The sequence below is a fragment of the Condylostylus longicornis genome, unplaced genomic scaffold, assembly GCF_029603195.1.
Source record: "Condylostylus longicornis isolate FDR11 unplaced genomic scaffold, ASM2960319v2 ptg000043l, whole genome shotgun sequence".
Classification (NCBI taxonomy): Eukaryota; Metazoa; Arthropoda; class Insecta; order Diptera; family Dolichopodidae; genus Condylostylus; species Condylostylus longicornis.
In genome coordinates this window covers 512,501-535,489 of record NW_026578012.1, presented here as the reverse complement: position 1 = coordinate 535,489, position 22,989 = coordinate 512,501, and the positions used below count along the sequence as shown (strand labels likewise).

The 22,989-nt window shown below is 25.9% G+C and overlaps 1 protein-coding gene across 4 annotated transcripts in view; it reads left to right on the top strand.

Moving 5' to 3' along the window:
- Positions 1 to 21,965, top strand: part of LOC129610059 (cyclic nucleotide-gated cation channel subunit A) — a 118,833-nt gene extending 96,868 nt beyond the window's left edge. For 2 of the 4 annotated variants that reach the window (XM_055522385.1, XM_055522383.1), the window contains 6 exons: positions 2,656 to 2,895; positions 5,585 to 5,747; positions 18,042 to 18,584; positions 19,159 to 19,824; positions 20,587 to 20,737; positions 21,565 to 21,964. In XM_055522385.1, the coding sequence (XP_055378360.1) occupies positions 2,656 to 2,895; positions 5,585 to 5,747; positions 18,042 to 18,584; positions 19,159 to 19,824; positions 20,587 to 20,737; positions 21,565 to 21,712 (1,911 nt within the window). In that variant the 3' untranslated portion in view covers positions 21,713 to 21,964. Of the gene's footprint in view, positions 1 to 2,655; positions 2,896 to 5,584; positions 5,748 to 18,041; positions 18,585 to 19,158; positions 19,825 to 20,586; positions 20,738 to 21,564 lie in introns of all 4 variants that reach the window. The other 2 variants (XM_055522384.1, XM_055522386.1) reach the window with 2 other exon arrangements.
- The last annotated feature ends 1,024 nt before the right edge of the window (positions 21,966 to 22,989 follow it).

Here is a 22,989-nt window from a genome sequence, read left to right as displayed (position 1 = left end):
ATACAATAATAATTCTATAGAAGATTCAACCATCATTATTCAATATTCAACCATTTAAGAAAATATTCAATTTTTATCCACAATTCAATTTAATCCAAAAAATTTCTTACCCATAAAATATTATTATTAAAATAATATTTATGAGAAATTTTTACTGCAGTTAACCGTTTACCATATTCAAATTATTGAGTTCAATTCATTCAATACAAAACTGTTATACTGATAATTCAATCAAATACGAGTATACCATTCAGATATAGTTTAAAATAATCTAAAAAAAAATTTTTTTCCACAAAATGAGCAAAATATTTTGAAGTTGTGTTTTTGTTTTTCAAAATTTTTTACGAAAAGGATTTTAAAATTTTGTCAACTACGTAATTTAATTTTACTTTGAAAAAAATTTTTCTTTAAACTTTCATAAATCTAAATCATATAAACAAATAATAATATACAATATGTAAAATCAAGCAATTCTTGGCAACTGTATACTATAGCTAACAAAAGAGAGAAAAGAAAAAAGGATTTCATCTTTTTGTTTGTGTATATTGTTTTGTTTTTTGTTTTTTTTTTGTATGCTTATACAGCAATTCAGTGAACTTTTGTTAAAAATCTTTTTATGTTGTTCAAATTCAATGATATAATCAAGGACATTACTTTAGCAACACAAAATTTCTATTCGTATAGACTATATTTTTTTCAATATAATAAAATTCTTAGAATATCCTTTTTTTTTTTTGAAGCAATAATATGTTATATTATTAAAAAAAAAAAAGAAGAAGAAAAAAATGTAAAAGAAAAAGTTAAATTTTCTTTTTCAACTACCCAATTCATTTTTGTATAAGAAAATAATTCGAGTCAATCAAACATAAATGCTCTATATATTTAAGGACCCCAAACCTTAATAATATATTTAAGAATTTCTCTTTTTTTTTTATATCTTTTTGTATATTTTACACATAATAATTTCTCTCATGTTTCCTAGTATTTTATTTTTAATAAAATTTAAAGTGAAATAACCGCAAGCTTTTCTTTCTTCTATTTTACAATATAATTTCTTTTTTCCTTCAAATTCTCTCATTTAATATATATATGTATATATATATAAACATTTCTTTACGTTTGTGTGTTGGACATTAAGTTATACGTGACAAAAATTTAAAAATTTATTTGACAAAATCTCATCTAAATTATTTTCTTTTGAAAAATATTATTTATTTAATTTCCAGAGTAAAATTTGCTTAAAGCTAACAGTGATTACATTAGAACAATAGATTATCGAGCATAATTAATAATTAAATTTCCAACTAAATTTAAATATTTCAGTCCTTATTCCAGACCATCGCAATAAATAAAGTCTCAGATACTAGAAATTTGTGTAATTCTGAGTAATCTGTAATTATATAAGTAATAAAGTTGGGTCAAACCAACGGTTTGTATTGTAGCACTTTTCCCTTCAACAAGTGAAAATTCTGCTTTTACAAACACTCTATGTATACCTATCACGCTATAAAAATTATTTTCATTCATACACAAAACTATTTCTAGGATTGCATATATTTAGGATGACGCATATATGCATAGTCTTTGAAATAAAGCAAAAATTAATATAAAAAGGGGTTAACATAATGCTCGATTTTAAGGGTCAATTGTGTGAGTTAAGAAAAATAATTATATTTTTTAATTTCATGGAATTTACCGTTAGCCTTTTGAGTTCATAAAAATTTGGAAAAGCTTGCGGTTTCGGAAATATAAGGTGTCAAAAATTCAAATTTTACGAATTTCAAGAGGTGATAACTTGAGAGGGGGTGGAGATGGAAAAAAATTTTCTTCTAACAAAATGAACTATTTGTTAATATCTAAAAGCCCCTAAAATTTCAAAGTTCTAGATTATGGGGTCTAGAAGAAAAACGACATCAAAAATTTGGAAAAAAAGGGACTTTAGATAACGGTAAATTTGAACGGCCATTTTGTTTTTATAAAGTTTAACTATAGTATATCACGCTAGGGAAAGCAAGCCACTGCCTTTCTGCGTTTGCAAAATTTCAAAAATGCTTATGGTTTCATTGCAACAAATATTTAGAAAAGGCCATTTTTAGGGTTTTGGGGGGGTATAACTTCTAGCGGGGGGGAGATAGGTAAAAATTTTGTTCTACGGAAATAAGTTTCTAGTAAAGATCTATGTACGTATGAAATTTCAGCTTTCTATCATCAAGGGTGTAGAAGTTTTGTAAACAAAAAAAGTGTCCACGGACGGACGGACGGACGGACGGACGGACGGACGGACGGACGGACGGACGGACGGACGGACAGAGTGAAACTAATAAGCACTTTTTTCAAAAAATTTTTTGGAAAAGTGCTAAAAATTTCTATGTAACTGCCACTAAAGTGTCTCTCTCAATTACTTTTGAAATAATTAATAAACTAATAAAGCGTCTCCTACTATCGTGTTCCATTAGCATAATTCTCTTCATACTCGTATATTATAACATTTTTCTCTAAACAATGAGAATTAATGCTCATAAATTACAGCAATCTTAATTTAAAACTCCACAACAATGGTTATTAATTATTTTTACAACATTAAATTTCCTATTTTTTTTCTTAAGATTTTCTAATTATACTAAAAATTTTTTAATATTTTCTTTTATATTTCAGAGTAATGCAGCAAGAAAACGAGAAATATCACTATTTCGTAGAACAATAAATATACTTCGATTTAGGTTACCAAAAGGAAGAACTAAACCTCCTGATTGGTTAATGAATCAAGTTTCTGGTACTGAACCAACAATACCAAATGATAAAACAAATGAAGAAGCTCATGAAGAGCAATTAACAGCAGCAGCCAGATTATGTAATAGGCTTTCAGTGGATCCGTCCCTGCCGTCACATTATCGGGTAAGTAATTAAAGTTCCTCTATTTCTTGTTAATTCAATAAATAATTAATTTTTTAAAATTCAAATAAGTACGAAACAATTTTGGCTCATAAATCCGGTGCAATATTGGCAAAAAAATTAAACGTTGTCTATTGATACAAAAGCATTATTCTTTCGTATTATAAATTGAATTAAGTAAAGGTTCCTTTAAACTACAGTATAATTTTTCATTAATTTCTATATTAAATTTACTCCTTAATATATGCAATTTTTTCTATTTTATAAAATTTAAAATTCACTGTTTTCAAAATTATCTAGCTACGTAATTTTATCGATAAAATAATTCCATTTTATCAGAAATTCTAGCATATTTTAAATTCATACATTAATATTAAAAATTTATTTTATTGGAAAAATATTCAAGGAATAAATTGAATTTGATTTTCTTATAGCTATGCAGAATGTAAAATAATCTTTATTTAAGAAATACATAATATTTTTTCTCAGATATAATCTTATGGAAATTTAAACACATAATTATTGAAAAGAACTAAACCCGCTTAAAAATAAATTTGTGGAAAAACGAAATAAGATAAGCTATAATGGTTAGATAAAGGATCATTTTATTGGGTATTTAAAGTTTTGCTAAAACATTAAATTACAAATAAAAAAAAATTTTTGTTTTACCTTTTCTTTATCTTTTCACCTTGAATAAATCATGCTGCCCCGGAATGGTTCCTTTTCCGGAATCCTCATAATTTTTATTTTTTTTTTTAATGAAATGTGTTTTTTCAATAATTTAACATTGTTTTTATAGGAATTAGGGTAAAGATAATGTACAATTATTTAAGTAATAAAATGTTCAAATAACAAAATTATTTACCAAAATTTGGACAATTTAAGAATACAGAGCTTGGCGTCGTAAAATAGAAATAACGTTCGCAAAATTTTTCCATATTTATTTTCCATAATGTGTTTAAGAGAATTCTGGACGAATTTTCAATCATTTAGTAGAAGCCATAATTCTACTCCGGCTACTTTTAGCACCATTACAGTAAAAACATGAATAAATAATGCAAAACTAATTTCAATTTATATTTTCTTACTAAACCTAAAGTCGCAGACCATAATATCAGTAAAAATTTAAAAAACTTATTTGCCATGTTAAAACACCACCAGTGATTGTCCAGTATACGATAACAAACTACAAAATATAAAGATTATAAGGTTAATGTTCCCAAAGAATAATTTAGGAAATTAAATTACAAAAAAAAAACTTACTTTCTTTTCCAACAAATGGCCAAAAAAATCAATGATGTTTTTATTTATTACGAAATGTAAAACAACAAAAACAAAAACAATGTATTTTACGTCAAACTCAAAATCCTGTGAATTTCCTTTGAATTGTCTTATAATTTTGTTTTCTTATTACTTCCTTTTCATTGGCTTTGCATTGTTTTTCTTTAATTTTGTTTTTCTCATTTATTTTTTTCTCTTGAAAACCTTTTAAATACTGTGGTTCTACAATTTAACTTAATACAAAAATATTATTCTTAAATAAGGTTGTCGTACTCTAAAATATTTTCTTCACTTTTATAAATCTAGTTATAAAAATAACAAGAAAACTTGAAAAATTTAAAATATATTGAAGAATCTATGGAAATATTTATATTTAAAACTAAAGGATTTAAAATATTTATCTAAAATTAATATTATTATTTAAATTTAAAATTGCTCTAAAGCAGTTTAAAATCTTCCACTTCAAGGAGCGCAAGAAATGGAATTTTAAGAAATATTCGCCTTATTATTGTGTTACTATAATTTTAATCATTTGTTCCTCCGGAATTAAATAACAAAATTAACCGGAATTTAATATTAGCTTAAGGTTTTACTTACTTATTACTTTTAAAATTTAAACTATTTAAAACTTAAAACCAGAAATTTTTTCATTCTTAATTCTTTTTAAGATTACAAATTTTTTCTTAAAATTATAATTTTTGTGGTATTGTCCATGAAAATTTGAGAAAGTAGGAAATGTACCTGAATTGCTATATTCTCAGTAAATTTATTATGGACATAAAATAAATTTTATATGGAGGACATTTAATGAATTCATCAATTCAATGTGTATAAGGAATATGCCTCATTCTCGAAAACTAACAATTTTCAAAATTTAAGTAAAATATTTCAATTTAATAATAATTGAATATGATGAATTATTTACGATAACATTATAATGTAGAACTGAAATTTTATGTAAAATGAGCATTCTGAAAAATCACGTTCAATTTCAATAACATTCATTTACAAAAAAAAAAACAAAATATTTTTCATTTGCCATTTTAAATTTGACAATATTTTCTAATTTTAATTTAAAAAAAAAAATTTGTAAATTTAAATTCATATTAGTACCAATTGTTATTCACAAATTGATCGCTATTGAGTGTACACGTTTAGTTGCATGACAATACAACAGATTAAGATTATTGCTGTTATTTCTATTATACGTACTAACTAAATAATTTGATTACGAAATAAAAATTCTTTTAAAATATAAGAAATCAAATATATCCTTGAAATGTTTGATTTTCCAAAAAAGGTACATATAAATTAAAAGTAAATCAATTTTAGTTTTTTTAATAATTTTAAATTAATTAAATTAATTAATTACAGTAAAATAATTATATTAATATTTTTATTTTATTTTCAGTGGCTGGCAGTTGTTTCTTTAGCAGTGCTTTATAACATTATCTTTGTGGTTGGTAGAGCAATTTTTTGGGAAATAAATCGAAGAGCACCACCATTATGGTGGTTTCTTGATTATTTATGTGATTTTATATATCTTGTAGATACTTTAGTACATATGCATGAAGGTAAATATTTAAATTAAAATTTTCGATTTCAATTATTAATTTATTAGCTACATGTAGTAGTATTTATATATTGATAACACATAATTTTTATCAGGAATATTTCGTAAAATCATTAAATTTCGTTAAATTGTCAAATTATCTTAATCTCCCCAAGCACTAAACTAGTTCTGTTAAATTTAATGCAGTCAACGTGAGTATTTACATTATGGTCTATCATTCCAAATTGGCTATAAATATTTTGTTCCCATGACCGATTTCCATTTAAAACAATCAGAAAATTTTTACTTAATTCTCGCAATTTTATTATTTTTCGCAACACTTTTAAATTTTCCTTCCTTCCTTCCTTTATTACCTTGATTTCAATCTCATTTCAAATCAATAATTTTCATTCTACAATACTCACTATATAATTTTAACTTTATTATTGAGTAGAATGTAAGAGCAAAAGTACATGGCTCTAATATTGAGCTCGAAAAAAAAAAACAATTTTCATTGTCTTGCATTGTCTCAGAACTGAGAATTATTTTTTTATTTTTTCCTATCCTTTTATTCTTATTACACAATTTTTTTTTTACTTTTGTCATTTTCCAAAAACAAAATATCAAAATATCCTGCTTAAAGAGCAAAAAAATTAAAAATATATGACATAAAAAGCTTTAACGATTTTCACTAGAAATGCACTGAAATTATTTTCATTCTTTGCACATACTCGTATTATCCCAGAGGTCTGTAAAAAAATTTTTTTTATCTTATATTATACACTACTTGATCAGCTTCTAACCTTTATTACATAGATGCATTTATAATATACATACATACATATGTATATTAAATTTTAAAATCATGTCAGCTATAAATAATGTAATTTTCGTAATATTATTATTCTTACCGCATAAACATAGTAGTTCTAAAGTAAAAAATTTGTTCGAAAATAAATTTCATTTTGAACGAATGATTTGTCTATTATTATCAATTGCAACCATTATTATTATAGCATTAGCGTTAATTCTTTGTCATTTTCAAAATCGATATTTTGAAGGAAAATAATGAAAAATCTGATGTGGTCAGCACATAATTGTTAAATTGTTGAACAATATTATGAAAATGGACTTTAACAGGTTCGCTTTATGCCATTCGAATTTGTTGAAATTCTGTCTTCAATTAGCTTCGGTAACAAACAGAACGCAAATCGTCTTTACATATTCGTTAATCAGGCAATGGCTTGTGAGAGCCCCTATTACAGTGCCGATATCCTCCTGTCGGAAAAATATCAGGTTCCTTATGCAACGCAAGTCTTACTTTGGACACAACTTCCACGTCGCGTTACTTCTATTTGCCCATTTGAGGTTGGTACAGTCCACTACTGCGTTTTTTAGCAGTGGCTAATAGGTACTTAGAGGCATGAAAAAGTTCTTCTATCCAGGTAAAATCCCGACGGTTATTCCATGTCAATTCCCTGGAACTCCTCTGTGTCCAGGAACCCGAATCAAGTTTATCTCGAACTGCCTCGCTATCTCGTTAAAAGGCGACCTTCACTCTGGGACCGTTCTGGATGTAGAGACTTCGGACTCCAATGCCCTTATAACAGTCTGGCTGTTAATGAAACTATTGAGGTTATCGGCAGATACCTCACTGCTGCCAAGCCAGCGCAGAGCCTCCCCAATAGAGACCTGAAAGATACTGCAAGTGATCTTTATTACACGGAAACTTATGTTAGATGAAAATTTCAAGTCAATCTATTTAATATTTTCTTAAAAATTATCAAAAATATATAGTCGGGTCGTAGTGAAGGTTCAATTCCTGAGACTTGACATATTCCAAAAATTTATATAGGTATATGTAGGTGCATGCATGGGTATATCTCAATTTCGGTTCAGCTAAAATTGAAATATACCTACGCATGCACACAGGGACCAAAGGACTAACATCTTGTTAAGAATAGTTTATTTATGCTTCACAATCAGGGAGAAATTTCAGTCAGTATAACAACTATGAAAATTTTGTGAAAACGCCTCTAGTAATAATTTGATTAACAATTGATGATGATTTCTTATGCCTGAAAATATTAGTGAAAATTGCATATTAATGAAATTTACTGGAGATTCATCATACTTTATATATATGGAATATTTTAGTGTAATATAAATTGATTTCTATTAAATTTACGATTTTCATATATAAAATTTGTTCAAGTATTTTAAATCTTTTAGATAAGTTTATAAGGGCATATTTTTGTTTTTCAGTCCAGAGACGTTGTCTTTATAAAAAAAAAAATATTGCATACTTTCGAATTATTATGATAATTAGCTTGACCATTCATCTAATTTTGTAACGCAAAATTTTTAATAATTTTTATGAAAGGTTTGCAAAGAAAATCTTCAAGTTTCGATTAAAATTGATTAGAGATCTGTACAAAAGGCCGTGTACAACTTATCACACGATGACTAATAAATATCCAAGATAAAAACCGAATTTAGTTGATTAATTTTTGAGGAATCCTATTAACTGAATTACATAGTACTTTTCTGTTCATCTTCCTTGCAACAATGTCCCCTGTACAATTGTAAACTTATTAAATTTTAAGCTTCTTATTTATTTGAACCCTTTTCCGACATATTTTTTTTGAAAATTTTTTCATACTTTATTACAATTTTTTACCGTTTTCATTTTATATAGTTCATCTTTTGATAGCATTTCGTGTATCACAATTACAACTGAATGACACAAAAATTTTCAATTCTTTAAATTTCTATATACAATAATATTAAAGGTAAATTTTCATTTGAAAATTCAAATAGTCATCAGGACTAATAACGATGAACCACATATCAAAACCGTTTATAAATTATTTTTTGACAACATACGTTATCCATTTAATAGTTTGATTAATAATATTATCAAACTCACACTACCTAAATAATAAACTAAAATAATAACTTGCTAATAATAAATTAAATGGAAAATTTTAGATTCCCTTTTATCCCTTTTTTAATATTTCGAATAAGCACGTGTATCATTTGATGATTAATGACTATGAATTTATAATATTATTTTTTCTGGTCATTAATTTATGAATCATTGCAAAAATGATAATTTGTTTTGATGCAAAAAAAAAAAGTTTTTTATTCACCTTTTATAAGTTCAGAATAATAAAATTTTACAATAAATTAATCAAAATGTAAAAGAAACTGAGATTTCCCTTCAAAATAACATGTCGCAGCTACCGGGAAGGCAGTTAAGAAGGAGACCATTTTTCACTATTTCTGCTAGAGTTCAGCTCTGGGCGAGATAAAACTGGTCACGTGGGACTGAGTATGTGTAACGAGTCTGAACGAAATAATAAAGATTAGTATCAAAGGGGATTTATATCGATTACATAAGAGAACCGATAGGTCACCTATAATCGTAAGCTCAATGATAGCCTAGTGATCACAGGGTAGTAGTAGTAAAACGATTAATTAAGCACATTGGTGCTAATTTGGCAGATTAATTGTAGTTGTGAAGTGTGTATAGATGATGAAATTTTTAATATAGAATTGCAAGAAATTTATATAAACGAAAAACGCATAATACTTTACCAATTGCTGGTAAAATCTAGTTTATAGAGAGAAAAGATATTCTAAAAACATTATTAAAGGAATTTTTTAATAACTTCATCTCATTCGTAATACGCGTAATACGCTACACGTCTTTGTAAAGCAAAATAATCTTATAATTATCATAAAAAAAATAGCATTAATCATGTGTTAAAAAGGATAAAATACAATAAACTATAACAAAATAAATCGAATCCGAATTCTTTAATATTTCAATTTCTTTTTAAGAATTGACAGCGCTCTCGTATTGTTGATTACTTAATTATACAAAAATATCATTAGTTTGAAATTTTAGATTGAATTCCATTCAATATATTGAATAAGAGAAACGATTTTTAAAGAGATTTAATATGAAAAATATCAAGGATATTGAATAATTTTTTAAAGGATATTTTTTGTTTTGTTCAATTTTGAGTTTTTATAACAAAAACTTTAGCAAGAATAGAAATCAACCAATTTTTTTTTTCTAATGAGAATAAAATCAAAGTAAAATGAAAGAAAAGTAAACGTGAAGAAATTTTTTAAATTAATTTTTTTTTTTTTTGCCTTTCTTTTTAATCCTACATGAAAATTCAATTAAACAAGTTAAGGGTAGAGATTTGAAAAGGTACAATATAATTTAAGTTTTCGGGTTTTTTTATATTTGGCAAAAAAAAAGGTAAAAATATTTTAAGATTAAATTGTTGAAATAATTTTTTTTTTTAATTTAATTTCTATAGAGCGCTTAGTATTCTGAAAATTTTGCGTAATTTCAATAAATTCGAATCGAAAGAATAAAAAAAAAAATTTTTTTTTTTGTATGGTGTTAAGATTTTTTAATTCAATTTATTACGAAACTTTTCTTGTCTCAAACAAAGAATCTTGTAATCTTTACTTATCTTGCTTATCAATTAAAAGTTTTTAAAAATTACAATAAATTTGAAAAATCTTTTTATTTATAATTATTAATAGACTTTATTCTGACAGACTATTACTCTAAGCACAAATGACTAGAATGTTACACAATTTTGAATCAATCTGATTTCAAAACGAGAAAAAAATAGAGTTGACATTGTCAACTCTGTGATACCCGTACGAATTTGTTATCCTATGTGGAATAAAGATACCATAACTGACTATGGGACAAACTATGACTTTAAGTATTACCGTATTACCATATTAATTTATGCAAAATTTCAGTGCTATGTGCTTTTCAAAATACTGTGTATGCCAAACTATTATTAAAGTTGTACGACAGCTATCAGAAGGAGCCAAGCAATTTCAACGACTTTTATCAAACACATCGGACCTACTTATATATTTACCTGTGCGAAATTTCAATACCATAGCTTTTATAGTTTCTGAGATATAGTCGAATAAATTTTGAAGTTGTATGGCAGCTATCCGAACCGGTATCCCGATCATGTCCAATTTTAATAGGGTTTTGGCACTTACTACAATAAATCACTTGTGAAAATTTGGTGAACTTAGCTCAGTTAGTTTTTGAGTAATCGATGGGATGGACGGACGGACAGACAAAGCTAAATCAACTCAGAATTTGACGCTGATCAAAAGCATACACTTGAGTCTATATCTAAGACCGTTATTTCTTAGCATTACAAACGGTAAGGGAAATTTAGAATTAATATTTTATTAATTCTAAATTTCCCTTACCGTTTGTAATGCGGTATGTAATTAATTTTTAATTAAGAAATTTAAAATTAATATACCCTTCGCATACGTTCACATACGTTCGTACGGGTATAAAAATCATAGTTGCGAGGCTTTAATCAATTTAGTATTAACTAATAAGAAAATGGCAATATATTGCAAAAAAAGTAATTTTAACAATATTTTTAGATTTGCAAAGTACATTCGAAACGATTGATAGAACGGTCTTAATAACAAAACCAGAGTCTTATGCCATTTTAGATGTTTTGTCTAATTCATTAAATGTGTCTCGTTGTCTGATTGTGTGTTTCAAATAGTAGATTGCATGTAGCAACTCAATGTAAACGTAATACTTAGTAATTATGTGAATTACAGTATAAAGCAATTTCAAGAACATTTTGTCGGCAATTTCTTCATACCTCTGTAGCTCAGTTGTTAGAGCGTCCGCCTAGAAAGCGTTAGGTCACTGGTTCGAGTCCAGTTCGAGGAGAAAAATTTTTTAATTTAACTCGTTCCTTTGATTAGGTCATCCATCTGTTCTGCAGTTGTATGGAGAAATGCTCTTATTTCTCATATATGTATTTAAATGATATTAAAAAATCGATTGAATTTTTAAAACTGGTGTTTTATGTATGTTGTGAAAATGCATCAGAATATATGGATAAAATAACCAAAGATCTTATAAACCTACATAAAAAATATTTCCAAATGAACAGGCAATTCCAAAATGAATTTGTAAAATATATTTTATTTCCAAAGTTCGGTCCAGATTTTCTATAGAGTGTGCAATTAAAATGTATGTCATCATTAACCTCATTTTGAATATTGTTTTCCTAAATTTTTTTATCTAAATCTACAGACTGTTGAACGAAAGAAAAAATTACAAAATAAAGTTATATGAGATTGATTCTTCGTGTGCACGGTTTTATGCCCATCAAATTTATGTTAGAATGTCTGAAATGGCTATCAATTCTTCAATGTATCCTGATAAATTTTTGGTTATTTTGGCTCAAATAATGAATATTATATATTTCCAGCATATTTATGCAGCAGACTCACATATTCGGAAATATTCATCACCATAATTGAATTTCAAGAAACAAAAAACAAGAATGTATGTTGTTATATCATAAGGGATTAAATTTATTTAATAATATTCCGAAAAATTTTATTTTTTTATTTAAACTTTAAAATGTTTAAAATTCATACATTTCTTATAAAACTAAAATTCTTAAACAAATGAATTAAATTTCTATTTAATTTTGTTTACTTATTTAGAAACTGTATTAAATTCTATAATTAAAAAAGGACATTGTGAAAATTTTTATTAAATTTTATAATAATATAAAGAAAACGTCAGGATAATATAATATATGATGGCTACAATAATATCTTACAAAAATCATAAAATAACACGTTTTTGAAATCATTATTCTTATCATAAAATTCTAAACATAAAATGTTCTTTCTTAAATTATATATAGCAATAATTTTATTTAAAAATTTTATATTAAAGATTATATTACATTTGTATATTTACTCTCCAGCACATAACATAATATTGTGCCTTCGGAAAATGTGACCTATCTAAGTAAAACGCAAAATTCAATTAAAATTACTAAATAAGTTCAATATCCAATACACTTACTTTCACTTGTGCTTTTATTACATACTTCACTGGATATTGTTCGGTGAAATATCACTTGCACAAACTGGACTCACTTTTGTGCTGATTCTGTCAGGACGATGACCGACACGATTATACATTCTCTTTGTAAAAATCCAGATTTTCCTATCAAGGGCGCTGATGCTTTAGCCGGCGCTTTCTCAGTATTGGGGAGCTCACGTTTTCCAAGTAAATACCCGTGATATGTAAAAATATCCATGATAGGTAAATATCTCCTTGAGTATTTACTTGGAAAATAAGTTTACTGAAATAGATAAACGACTGCAAATAGGTCTTTTTATAGCGAATATTCAGGCAGTACTGTACTTAATACAACCAAGCATATTTCACATAATAATACAATTTCACATACTATTTATCCTTGCAATTCATATACGCCTAAAAATTTTATTACCAAATTTTTTCTAGTCGAAATCCTTATTGTCAAATAATGTACATTAAAAAGAATAAAATAAAAAAAATTCTTTTTTACACCCCATATTCTCTTTAAAAATTTCTGTGATTTTTTATTTGAAAATCTCTGACAATAAAATATTTTCTCAAAAAAAAAATAAAAACAGGAAATTGATGTAAAATACCATTACGTACACATACACAATATACTGGTATAATTTAGTAATATTTATACGAAGCAATATTCTACATAATATAATAACGTAAATGTGAATGTATTAAATTCATATCCTTGATATCATCAAATTACCTAATCAAAATTTTAACGCAATGTCAGTAAAAGAGCAAATAAATAAAAAAAAATTCAACAAAAGCTCAAGTTTACATTCCCAGTATAAAATTTTACATTAGGTTTTACCGTATACAATTATATCACGGAAATAAAATACATCAACGAAATTTTAAGCCTCGATCTCTTCGTAATAAATTTCAAGTGCTTTTCTCAAAATTGCTTAGTTCTGAAAAAAAATTTTTAACCATTTAACTTGCAACACCATATTTATCTCAGCAGGATTCAAATTATTTTAGCTGTTCTCACTATACATGCCTTTGATTATAAAATTATCCTTTTTGGATGTCACGTTTAAATTAAATTAATATTAAATACAATATTTGATATTCAAATTATTTGCTTTTTTAATTTTAAAAATACACACATGACATATATTGATTATAATCGTTACGATTACATACTGGGACAAATTTAAAGAAAAAACCTTTTAACGAATATATTGTTAACAGCAACATAATATTCATAAATTAATTTAAAATATTAAAATTCTGTATTTGTTATAAAAATATCTAAGGTTTTCTAAAATTAGAAAAATTTCTAAAATATATAATTTACAATATTGTGGTGATGTGTAGGTAGCAAGTCTTACATTTATACGAGTATATAGATACGAGTTAAATACGCGTGTGTGTGAAAAATAACATAACGTGGTTTCTGTAACATTTATTAACAATGTGAATACAAAAAGCACAATTATATTTAAAACAATAGAGAGTACTTTGTTCTAAAGGATTATAAATTAAAACTAAATGTTATACACAACTTTAGGATATGAATTAGATAAATCTATGTATGGGCTTCAAGTTTTTGCAAAATGTCTATGACTGCGAACATTTAGTATCAAATGGTTTGTCCTAATTCTTACAATGTAACCCTTTGGATATTTTGTCAGAGTTTATAAATAAAAAATTTCTCTAACATCCGGGTTTATGAGAATTCACTTAACTTTATGAAAATTTTCTCCTTCCGAATGAAAATGTGGTCCACATAGAAAACAAATATCCAAATAGATCTGATGAAAAAATATAATAAACTCTGAAATTATAGCCTTCTGCAGAATATTTATAGATTTAGAGTATATTGCGACATTTAAAAAAATACCGTACAAATCAAATAGAATAAATTATAATGAGTGGGTATCTTCGTATATTAACATCATTTATTATAAAATATCCAAATATGTATAACATAATTTATAACACTGTGCGTTCCTGATATACATACTTAGATGCAATAAATATAATACGTACGTAACGACATATACGTTATACGTGTACTAACCATTTTACATTTAAATGATTTTTATTTTAATAACCTAATATAAAAGCACACGCATAACAGGCATAGCTATTTATATTTTTGGTTTTTATTCTATTCATAATGTAAAAAAGTTATTGTTTTTTTAATTCTATAACAAATATACATACATAAATGTATGTATATAGTACACTTACTGCACACATACGAAAATAAATAAGTTGAGAACAATAATAATTTTGAATTATGTATCATTTCAACAGTAAATGAATTTGTTCTTATTTTGGAAAAAAAAGTATAAAAGTTTTCAAGGTCTCACCATTTTTGTCAGAATTGGATTTTGGGAAGAAAAGGAAACTCAACACTGAATTATATAATAAGTTCTAATATCATATACCTTGCTATTTTAAATTTGCCCCGAAAATAATACTTGAATATTATAATACAAAAATTATATGGGTGTACGCACACAAATTAATTCAACATTGTAATAATTGGATTTTTCTTGAAAAATAATGAAAACTTCATGAAATTGAGATTTTCCCACTAAAGTAAATAAGCTGCTCCAGCAGCACTAAAAAGCTTTTTTTGTTTAAGTTTCACTCAATAAGACCCAACGCAAGCAAAATGTTAACTTACTATAGCCTTATTGTGTCTTGAACGATTCTACCCAGTAAACGGTTCAAAATTGTATGTTCCTATATATACACGTTCGTGAAGCCACTTTTCCGCGCTCGGAATATTGATGTTATACCATTACTTAAGAAATATCCGGATGAAATTTAACCATAATTTGATATATAAGGGTTCGGTAATTATGTAAATGAAATTATGTAAAATGACATATTGAAAGACGCATCATTATACGTATAATATTCAAACTCAAAATTGAAATACGCTTATACCGAAATATGGGCTGCTTTTATAAATTTTAATTTAAAATTGCGATTCTATTTGGGCATTAGCTTCAAACTACCCTTGCTTAAAAAAAAAATGAATGCTCATTTTAAGGAAATAAATTGAAACAATTAGTCCATTGTCAATCAGGTATTCTTATATTGTACATATTTCTTATATTATACATATGTATGTATAGGTTCACAGAATATATTTGAAAATGAACTTACATGGGTAAAAATCTTTGCAGCCTTGAACTGTTGTATACAATTGACACTCGTATTTTTATTTTCAAAACTACCCATATGTACGTACGTATCTAGATATATAAATTAATATACTCACATAAACAAAGGAATATTAAGTGAGTTTATATGGTTCATAAATATACTGTATATGGTTTTTGGTTTTAAAACAGTCTATGTGAAATATTTTTATATGAATGCAAAATAAGGGAAAGCAATTCATTTCCATGACACAACAATATTTTTCTTTCTCTCATTTGTTTTTCTTTTTTCTGTTATTAGTTTTTTCTTATTTTTTTATTCTGATATTGAATGTTGTAACCGTGGCAATGATAATGGTAGTGACATTCTAATAAATAACTCCAATACCTTATACCATGAAAATTTATAAATTTGAATTTAAGAATGAAACTGTAACGTATTTTTCCAATGTAATGTTAATAAATTATTACATACTTATCGGATCTGAAGAGAGTACCATGACTTTATATTTTTCATCTTATGGTAAGCTTATCCTTATAATAACAGATTTGTACTTAACAATAAATTTCTAATATTCACATGTACGAATATAATGTGGAAGCAAGGGAACATATCCTTCGGCCTTCGGGTCACCGCAGCCGCTCGCTACTTATTGTAGCCTTCCGTCTATAATATCCATGTTCCAAGTATAAAACTGGAGATATCGCTAAGGGTATTAGAAACAGTTTTCGAACGCTCAGAAAACCCTGCCCAAAACAATTGCAACGCCGAACAGCCGTTTACGGACAGTCGCAAAAAAAGAGCACGGCGATCTCGTCACCGCCCCCACAAAATCTGCACAAGAGGCAGTTCGATCTTCCCTGCTTATGCCGGTGATATCTTACTGGGCAGTGTCCAGTAAAGAAATTCGCAATAGCACGAACCGCAAACCGGTTTCTATCCATCCCCAATAACTCTGCAGTTAACTTGCGGAGCGCGATTGAAGCAACATCTTTGAATCTTTACGTGTTCCGCCAGTGAAGTTGCATTCCACCCCAAACAGGTAGGCAAGCCTAGAAGAAAAAGAAAGCAGCTCACAGAAAGGCAGCGGCCGCACAAAGTCAGCCCCAGATTCTTTCCGCGCCAGCAAATTGGCAACCCCGTTGCCCTCATGTCCACTGTGGCCAGGCACCCAAGTGAATGTGAGTCTTTTTGCTGATCCCAATTCCACGAGTTTAGCAAGATAGCTCCCAACCAGCTTGAATGTAACCCGAGCCGATGGGTCCATTAAGAAGAAGCTATTAGTATTAAAAGAATCGGTTAAGACTTGAGCAAAGAAAATATAACAAATTAATGTAAAATGTTATATTACCACTGTTTCTTAGAATTCGTTTTAAATTTTATAATTAAATGAAGATTATTAAAATTTAGTATTAATTATAATGAGCATAAATGAACTTTAATAATTAAAAATTATTTTTAATTCACATTGACAATGCATTGTGTATTTACATAATAGTAGCACAATTGTAATTACTGTAATAAATCACATCAAGTATAAATCAAAACAATGAAAATTCTCTATAGAAATTCTGTGAATTACTAAAAATTAAAATAATTTAATTTACAACCTACAAACAAATTAACCATCAATTAAAATTTTCGAACAATACTTCATTCAATTTGACTATAAATTCATTCAAAATATCAAATGGACACATAAATATATGTTGGATACTGTAAAAGCAAACTTTCAATAAATTACGTACTATGTGAAATGCTTGTAAACATATGCAAGTGTTACAAGTTATACACACATAATATTATAACATAATTGCATTATATTACATTGATATATGAAAGTAAAATTTTCTGAATAATTTAAAATACAAAGAAAAGCGGTGATGGTGTTCGAACACTTTATGATTACTTCATCCTAAAAATAGCAAATTCGTTATGTATAACGTACATATATGTATGTATATACAACAACATTTCAATGAATTTTCATTCTGCAATTTGGATTTCTCTCTACCAAAGATGCTGCTTGTTTAATTCAATATTGCTCTGCACACATTATATCCAAATAATTTCAATTGTTTGCGAACAATATTGGGTAATATCTTTGTACAATGAAAACATTTTAAAAATGTATTTATTTCCTGCCTTAACGATTGAATCTTTGAAATTTAAAATTAATTTTGTACCATTAGTTTCAATTTAAATAAAACAACATTGTTTCTTTTTTCATTATAGGTTACCTTGACCAAGGCCTTCTAGTTCGTGATGCCTACAAATTACGAAAAAATTATTTTACTCAAATTCGTACATGGATTATTGATTTAATATCAATGTTTCCAACTGATTTAACATATTTTTGGTGGGATCCAAGTTCATGTAGTTCAAGATCATTACCATGCCCTGTTATAGTTCGTTTAAATCGTTTGTTTCGTCTTCCTAGAATGTGGGAATGGTTTGATCGTACAGAAACTGCAACCGGTTATCCAAATGCATTTCGTATATGTAAAGTTGTTTTGGCTATATTAGTTTTAATACATTGGAATGCATGTTTATATTTTGCAATAAGTTATGCATTAGGTTTTGGTATTGATAATTGGGTATATAATTTGAATGGTGACAGAAATGCAACATTACAACGGCAATATATATATAGCTTTTATTGGTCAACATTAACATTAACAACAATTGGTGAAACACCAACACCAGAAAATGATGCTGAATATTTATTTGTTGTTGCTGATTTTCTAGCTGGTGTACTTATATTTGCAACAATTGTCGGTAAGTAAATATGTATATATCCATATTATATAATATATACATATGTAAGTACATTACGAGTATTATATATGTATAAAATAATTTAGTTTATTAAGTTTTTTATTCAAAAATGTTTTCTTCACATCTGCTCTTTGGGAAAGAAATTTTAATTATTTTTTTTAATCTTATTTTGAAAACTTCATCCTGCTTTTAGAAAATTAATATATTCTTTATTGATATAAAGATTTAAATGACCAAACAAATAAAAAATATCCTTTATATATATTCTTACATATATGGTACTTATATATATATATACATATATATATAAACATATATACATATATATATATATATATATATACATATCTTTATATATGGTACATATATTCTTCATTTCCAAAACCATTGACATCCTGTCTGAAGTATGCTATACTTTTGCATAATTGTACCCTAATTCAACTTATATTAATCTTTTCCTTAACCCAAAAGCAAGAAAATGTATTCAGTTCCTCTCATATACATATTGGGCCTAAATATTCCTTTTTCAAATCTTTTTATTTATATTCTCTTATATTTATTTAAATACTTATAGGTAATATTGGTTCTATGATCTCAAATATGAATGTTGCCAGAGTTGAATTTCAAAATCGTATGGATGGTGTTAAGCAATATATGGCATTTCGTCGTGTTGGATCTGAATTAGAGGCAAGAGTTATCAGATGGTTTGCATATACATGGTCACAAAGTGGTGCATTAGATGAAGAAAGGGTATTATCAGCTTTACCAGATAAATTAAAAGCCGAAATAGCAATACGTGTTCATATGGATACATTGAAACAAGTACGAATATTTCAAGATTGTGAACCTGGTCTACTAGAGGCTCTTGTATTAAAATTAAAATTACAAGTATTCAGTCCCGGTGATTATATATGCCGTAAAGGTGATGTAGGTAAAGAAATGTATATTGTTAAACGCGGTAAATTATCTGTGGTAGCTGATGATGGTACAACAGTATTTGCAACACTTGGTGCCGGTTCAGTATTTGGTGAAGTATCTGTATTAGAAATAGCTGGTAATAGAACTGGAAATCGTAGAACAGCAAATGTTAGATCATTAGGTTATTCGGATTTATTTTGTTTAGCGAAACGTGATTTATGGGAAACATTAGCTGATTACCCGGAAGCTAGAGCATTATTAATTGAACGCGGTTGTCAGTTATTAAGAAAAGATGGCCTTTTAGATGAAGAAATATTTGCAAGTAAGTATATTATTGTTATTTAAATATTAAAACTTCAATATAGTGCTACTTCAATATGTAGCAATTTTTATATTTCAATCAAAATATTCAGTAACATAAAGTATGCATAATAAATTAGTATAACAAAAATATATTTTTTTAAAATCAATAATATTCAGAATATTTAATAAAGAGAAATGAATAATATTTGTAGAATATGAAGAAAAAGAAGAAATCAAAATTTCAAGAAAAAAAATTAATTATTTTCTTGATGATTCCTCAAGTGAATCCTCATCTAATGAATTAGAGAAAAAACGTTATTATGATGAAGGTAAGAAATTCGGTATATTTTATTCTCGTTACTAACAACGAACATAATATTCATTGCGCTACTAACAAGAAATTAATTCCAAAAATTTTTTATGGTAAATTTGCAATTTTAATATTGGTAAACAGATTAAGTATGTCGACTTCATTCTTTGCTCAAATAGTTTTTACTTATTAATAAAATTTAAATTTTATCTATTCCCTAAATGTTGACTCTCAAGAGTAATTAAAAATATTTATATAAATGTTACTTACTATATCACAATTCCAGACATCTGGCGTTATTCTGAATGTGTTATTTAAGTAATAATTTGTTAACTCTCGTAATTTTAATTAATTTTCATTAAATTTTAATCATCTCGCAAATTTAATTTTAATTATCATTCACATTAGCAAATATTTAATAATATATTTTAAATATTTGTATATTAATATTAAAAATTAATTTATTTACAGATTCACAACGGCAACACGATAGTATTGAAGTTGAAATAGGAAAATTAGAGCAACATGTTGATAATTTAACAACACGATTGGCAAGATTAATAGCAGAATATGCTGCCAGTCAAGCTAAATTGAAACAAAGGATAGCAACATTAGAATTAAAGTAATTTTATTAAATTTTTTTTTTTTTATATATATTTTTTATTATACATGAAAATTATAATAAGAATGCTTTAAAAAAATTTCGTAAGTAATTGAAATTTTCAAGCGAATTTGATATTATCGATATTTCAGAGAAAAAGAAAGAGAAATTTATTACGACGACGATTAATTAATGAAAGCATAAAATAAGAGCTCTTTCTTTATGTAAACACTTCTAAACTTTACAAATAAATACATAAAAATATCAACTTATTAAAAACCTTAGAGTAAGTAAAATTTGAAACAAGTAAAAAAAGTCTCCCAGCATATTTTCACTGTTTTTTATTGCAATAAACAATAATTGCACAAATTTCTAACTTAAAAAGCAACAATAAATTAAATTTATTTCAATTTAATTAAATTTCATGAAAATCCACTATAATAAATAGTATGTAGTGAAAAACAAATTGCAAATAATATTAATAACAACTCACATTGCAAAAATTGAGGCAGATAAGACCTTAAGGCTGTCAAAATTAGATATTTACAAATTTTTCCACAATTCACTTGAATAAGGCAATTTCATTGAACTATGTTACACTCGTCTCACATAAAACTCTCAAATCAACATTCAATTCTCGTTCATTTTGAAATAAGAAACATAAAAATAACAAACTCAATTAAATTTCAAAACAGAAAATTAAATTGAGCTACGCAAATTATTCTAAATCAAAAAATGTTCACAAAACAAATTAATAAAATTAAAAAGTAAAAAATTATTTCAAAAATTTTTATATTAATAATTTTTTTTTAAATTTTCTTTTTTTTTATACACATACAATAATTTAGTGCCGATGCACCAAAAAATCGTGAAGAAAATGAAAAATATCAACGTACCAAAAGTGGTCGTCTATATTCATTACAAACAAGAAAACGAAGATCACGTCCATCTTCTGCTGGCGGCTATTCAACAGATTCCAAAAAAAATACTTTATGAACATTAGTAATATCTTTCTATCTAAAAATTAATTATCTATCAAAATTATATTTTAAGGAATTTTATATCATTATTATAATTAATTAATTATTATTAGTAATTATTATAAAATTATTGAAAATAGAAACAAAAACATTAAAATATATAAAAATTATTAAAAAAAAAAAAGAGAAAAAATTGAAAAAAAAAATAAGTTTTTAAAATTTTAATTAAAAAGAAATTAATTAATAAATAATAAAAAAAAAATATATAAATGAACTCATAATTTAAAATATTTATTTAAATAAAAAACAAAAATAATATTAAAATAAATAATTCAATAAAATATTAAACAGATCAATTATTAATTAAAATAAAATAATTTTTAAAATTAAATTAAATTGCAAAAAAAAAAAAATGTGAGTAATCTGTGAGCCAAAAATTTTTAAAGAAAATTATAAAATTGTTTGACCATAGAGAAAAATAACTACTATTTAAAAAAAGTTTCTCTATAATTATATGTCCACAATCAATATTCAAAATTCAGTATCATAAATTCAATAAAAATTATTTTAAAGTTTTAATAATTTCATTTTGTAATTATTATTTATTTTATATATTCATTTAGCCAAGGTCTATGAGTCCAAACACTTTTAAGGTTTCCATGGGCTCTTTTGTAATTATTAAATTTTCAATAAAAAATTTTATATTCTATTTTAACTTGTTTACAACTTTTTGCAGCTAATATACGAAATTTCATATATCTTCACACGAATCGTTAAACACCGTTTTCAAAAATTTTAATAATTCCACAAATATTTTGAAAATTTCAATTTGAATTTACAAAAATTATGAAATACCTATAGTTTTAATAAAATAATCTGTTATACACGAACTTGATATCAGACAACAAATTCAATCTTCTATGGTCAAATTCCTAAACAAGCCAAAACAATTATGTATTTCTTTTCTTCATATTAACGAACAAAAAAAAATATGTAAAAAAAAATTTATTCGAAATATAAAAATCAAAATATAGGTACACATAAAGTTAAAAAATATAAAAGATATATAGATTTTTTAGGAAAACTATTATACTAAATATATTTATTAAATAAATACCGAAATAGAAATATGAAAAAAAAAAAACAAAAACAAGATGAGAATTAAATATTAAAAACTTTAATTTTATATATTTTTTTATAAAATTAAAACAAAAAAAAAAAACAAAACCCCCTAGGTATCAATTTTTTTTTTAAATATAAAATTTTCAAAACAACAATAAAATTCGATAAAAC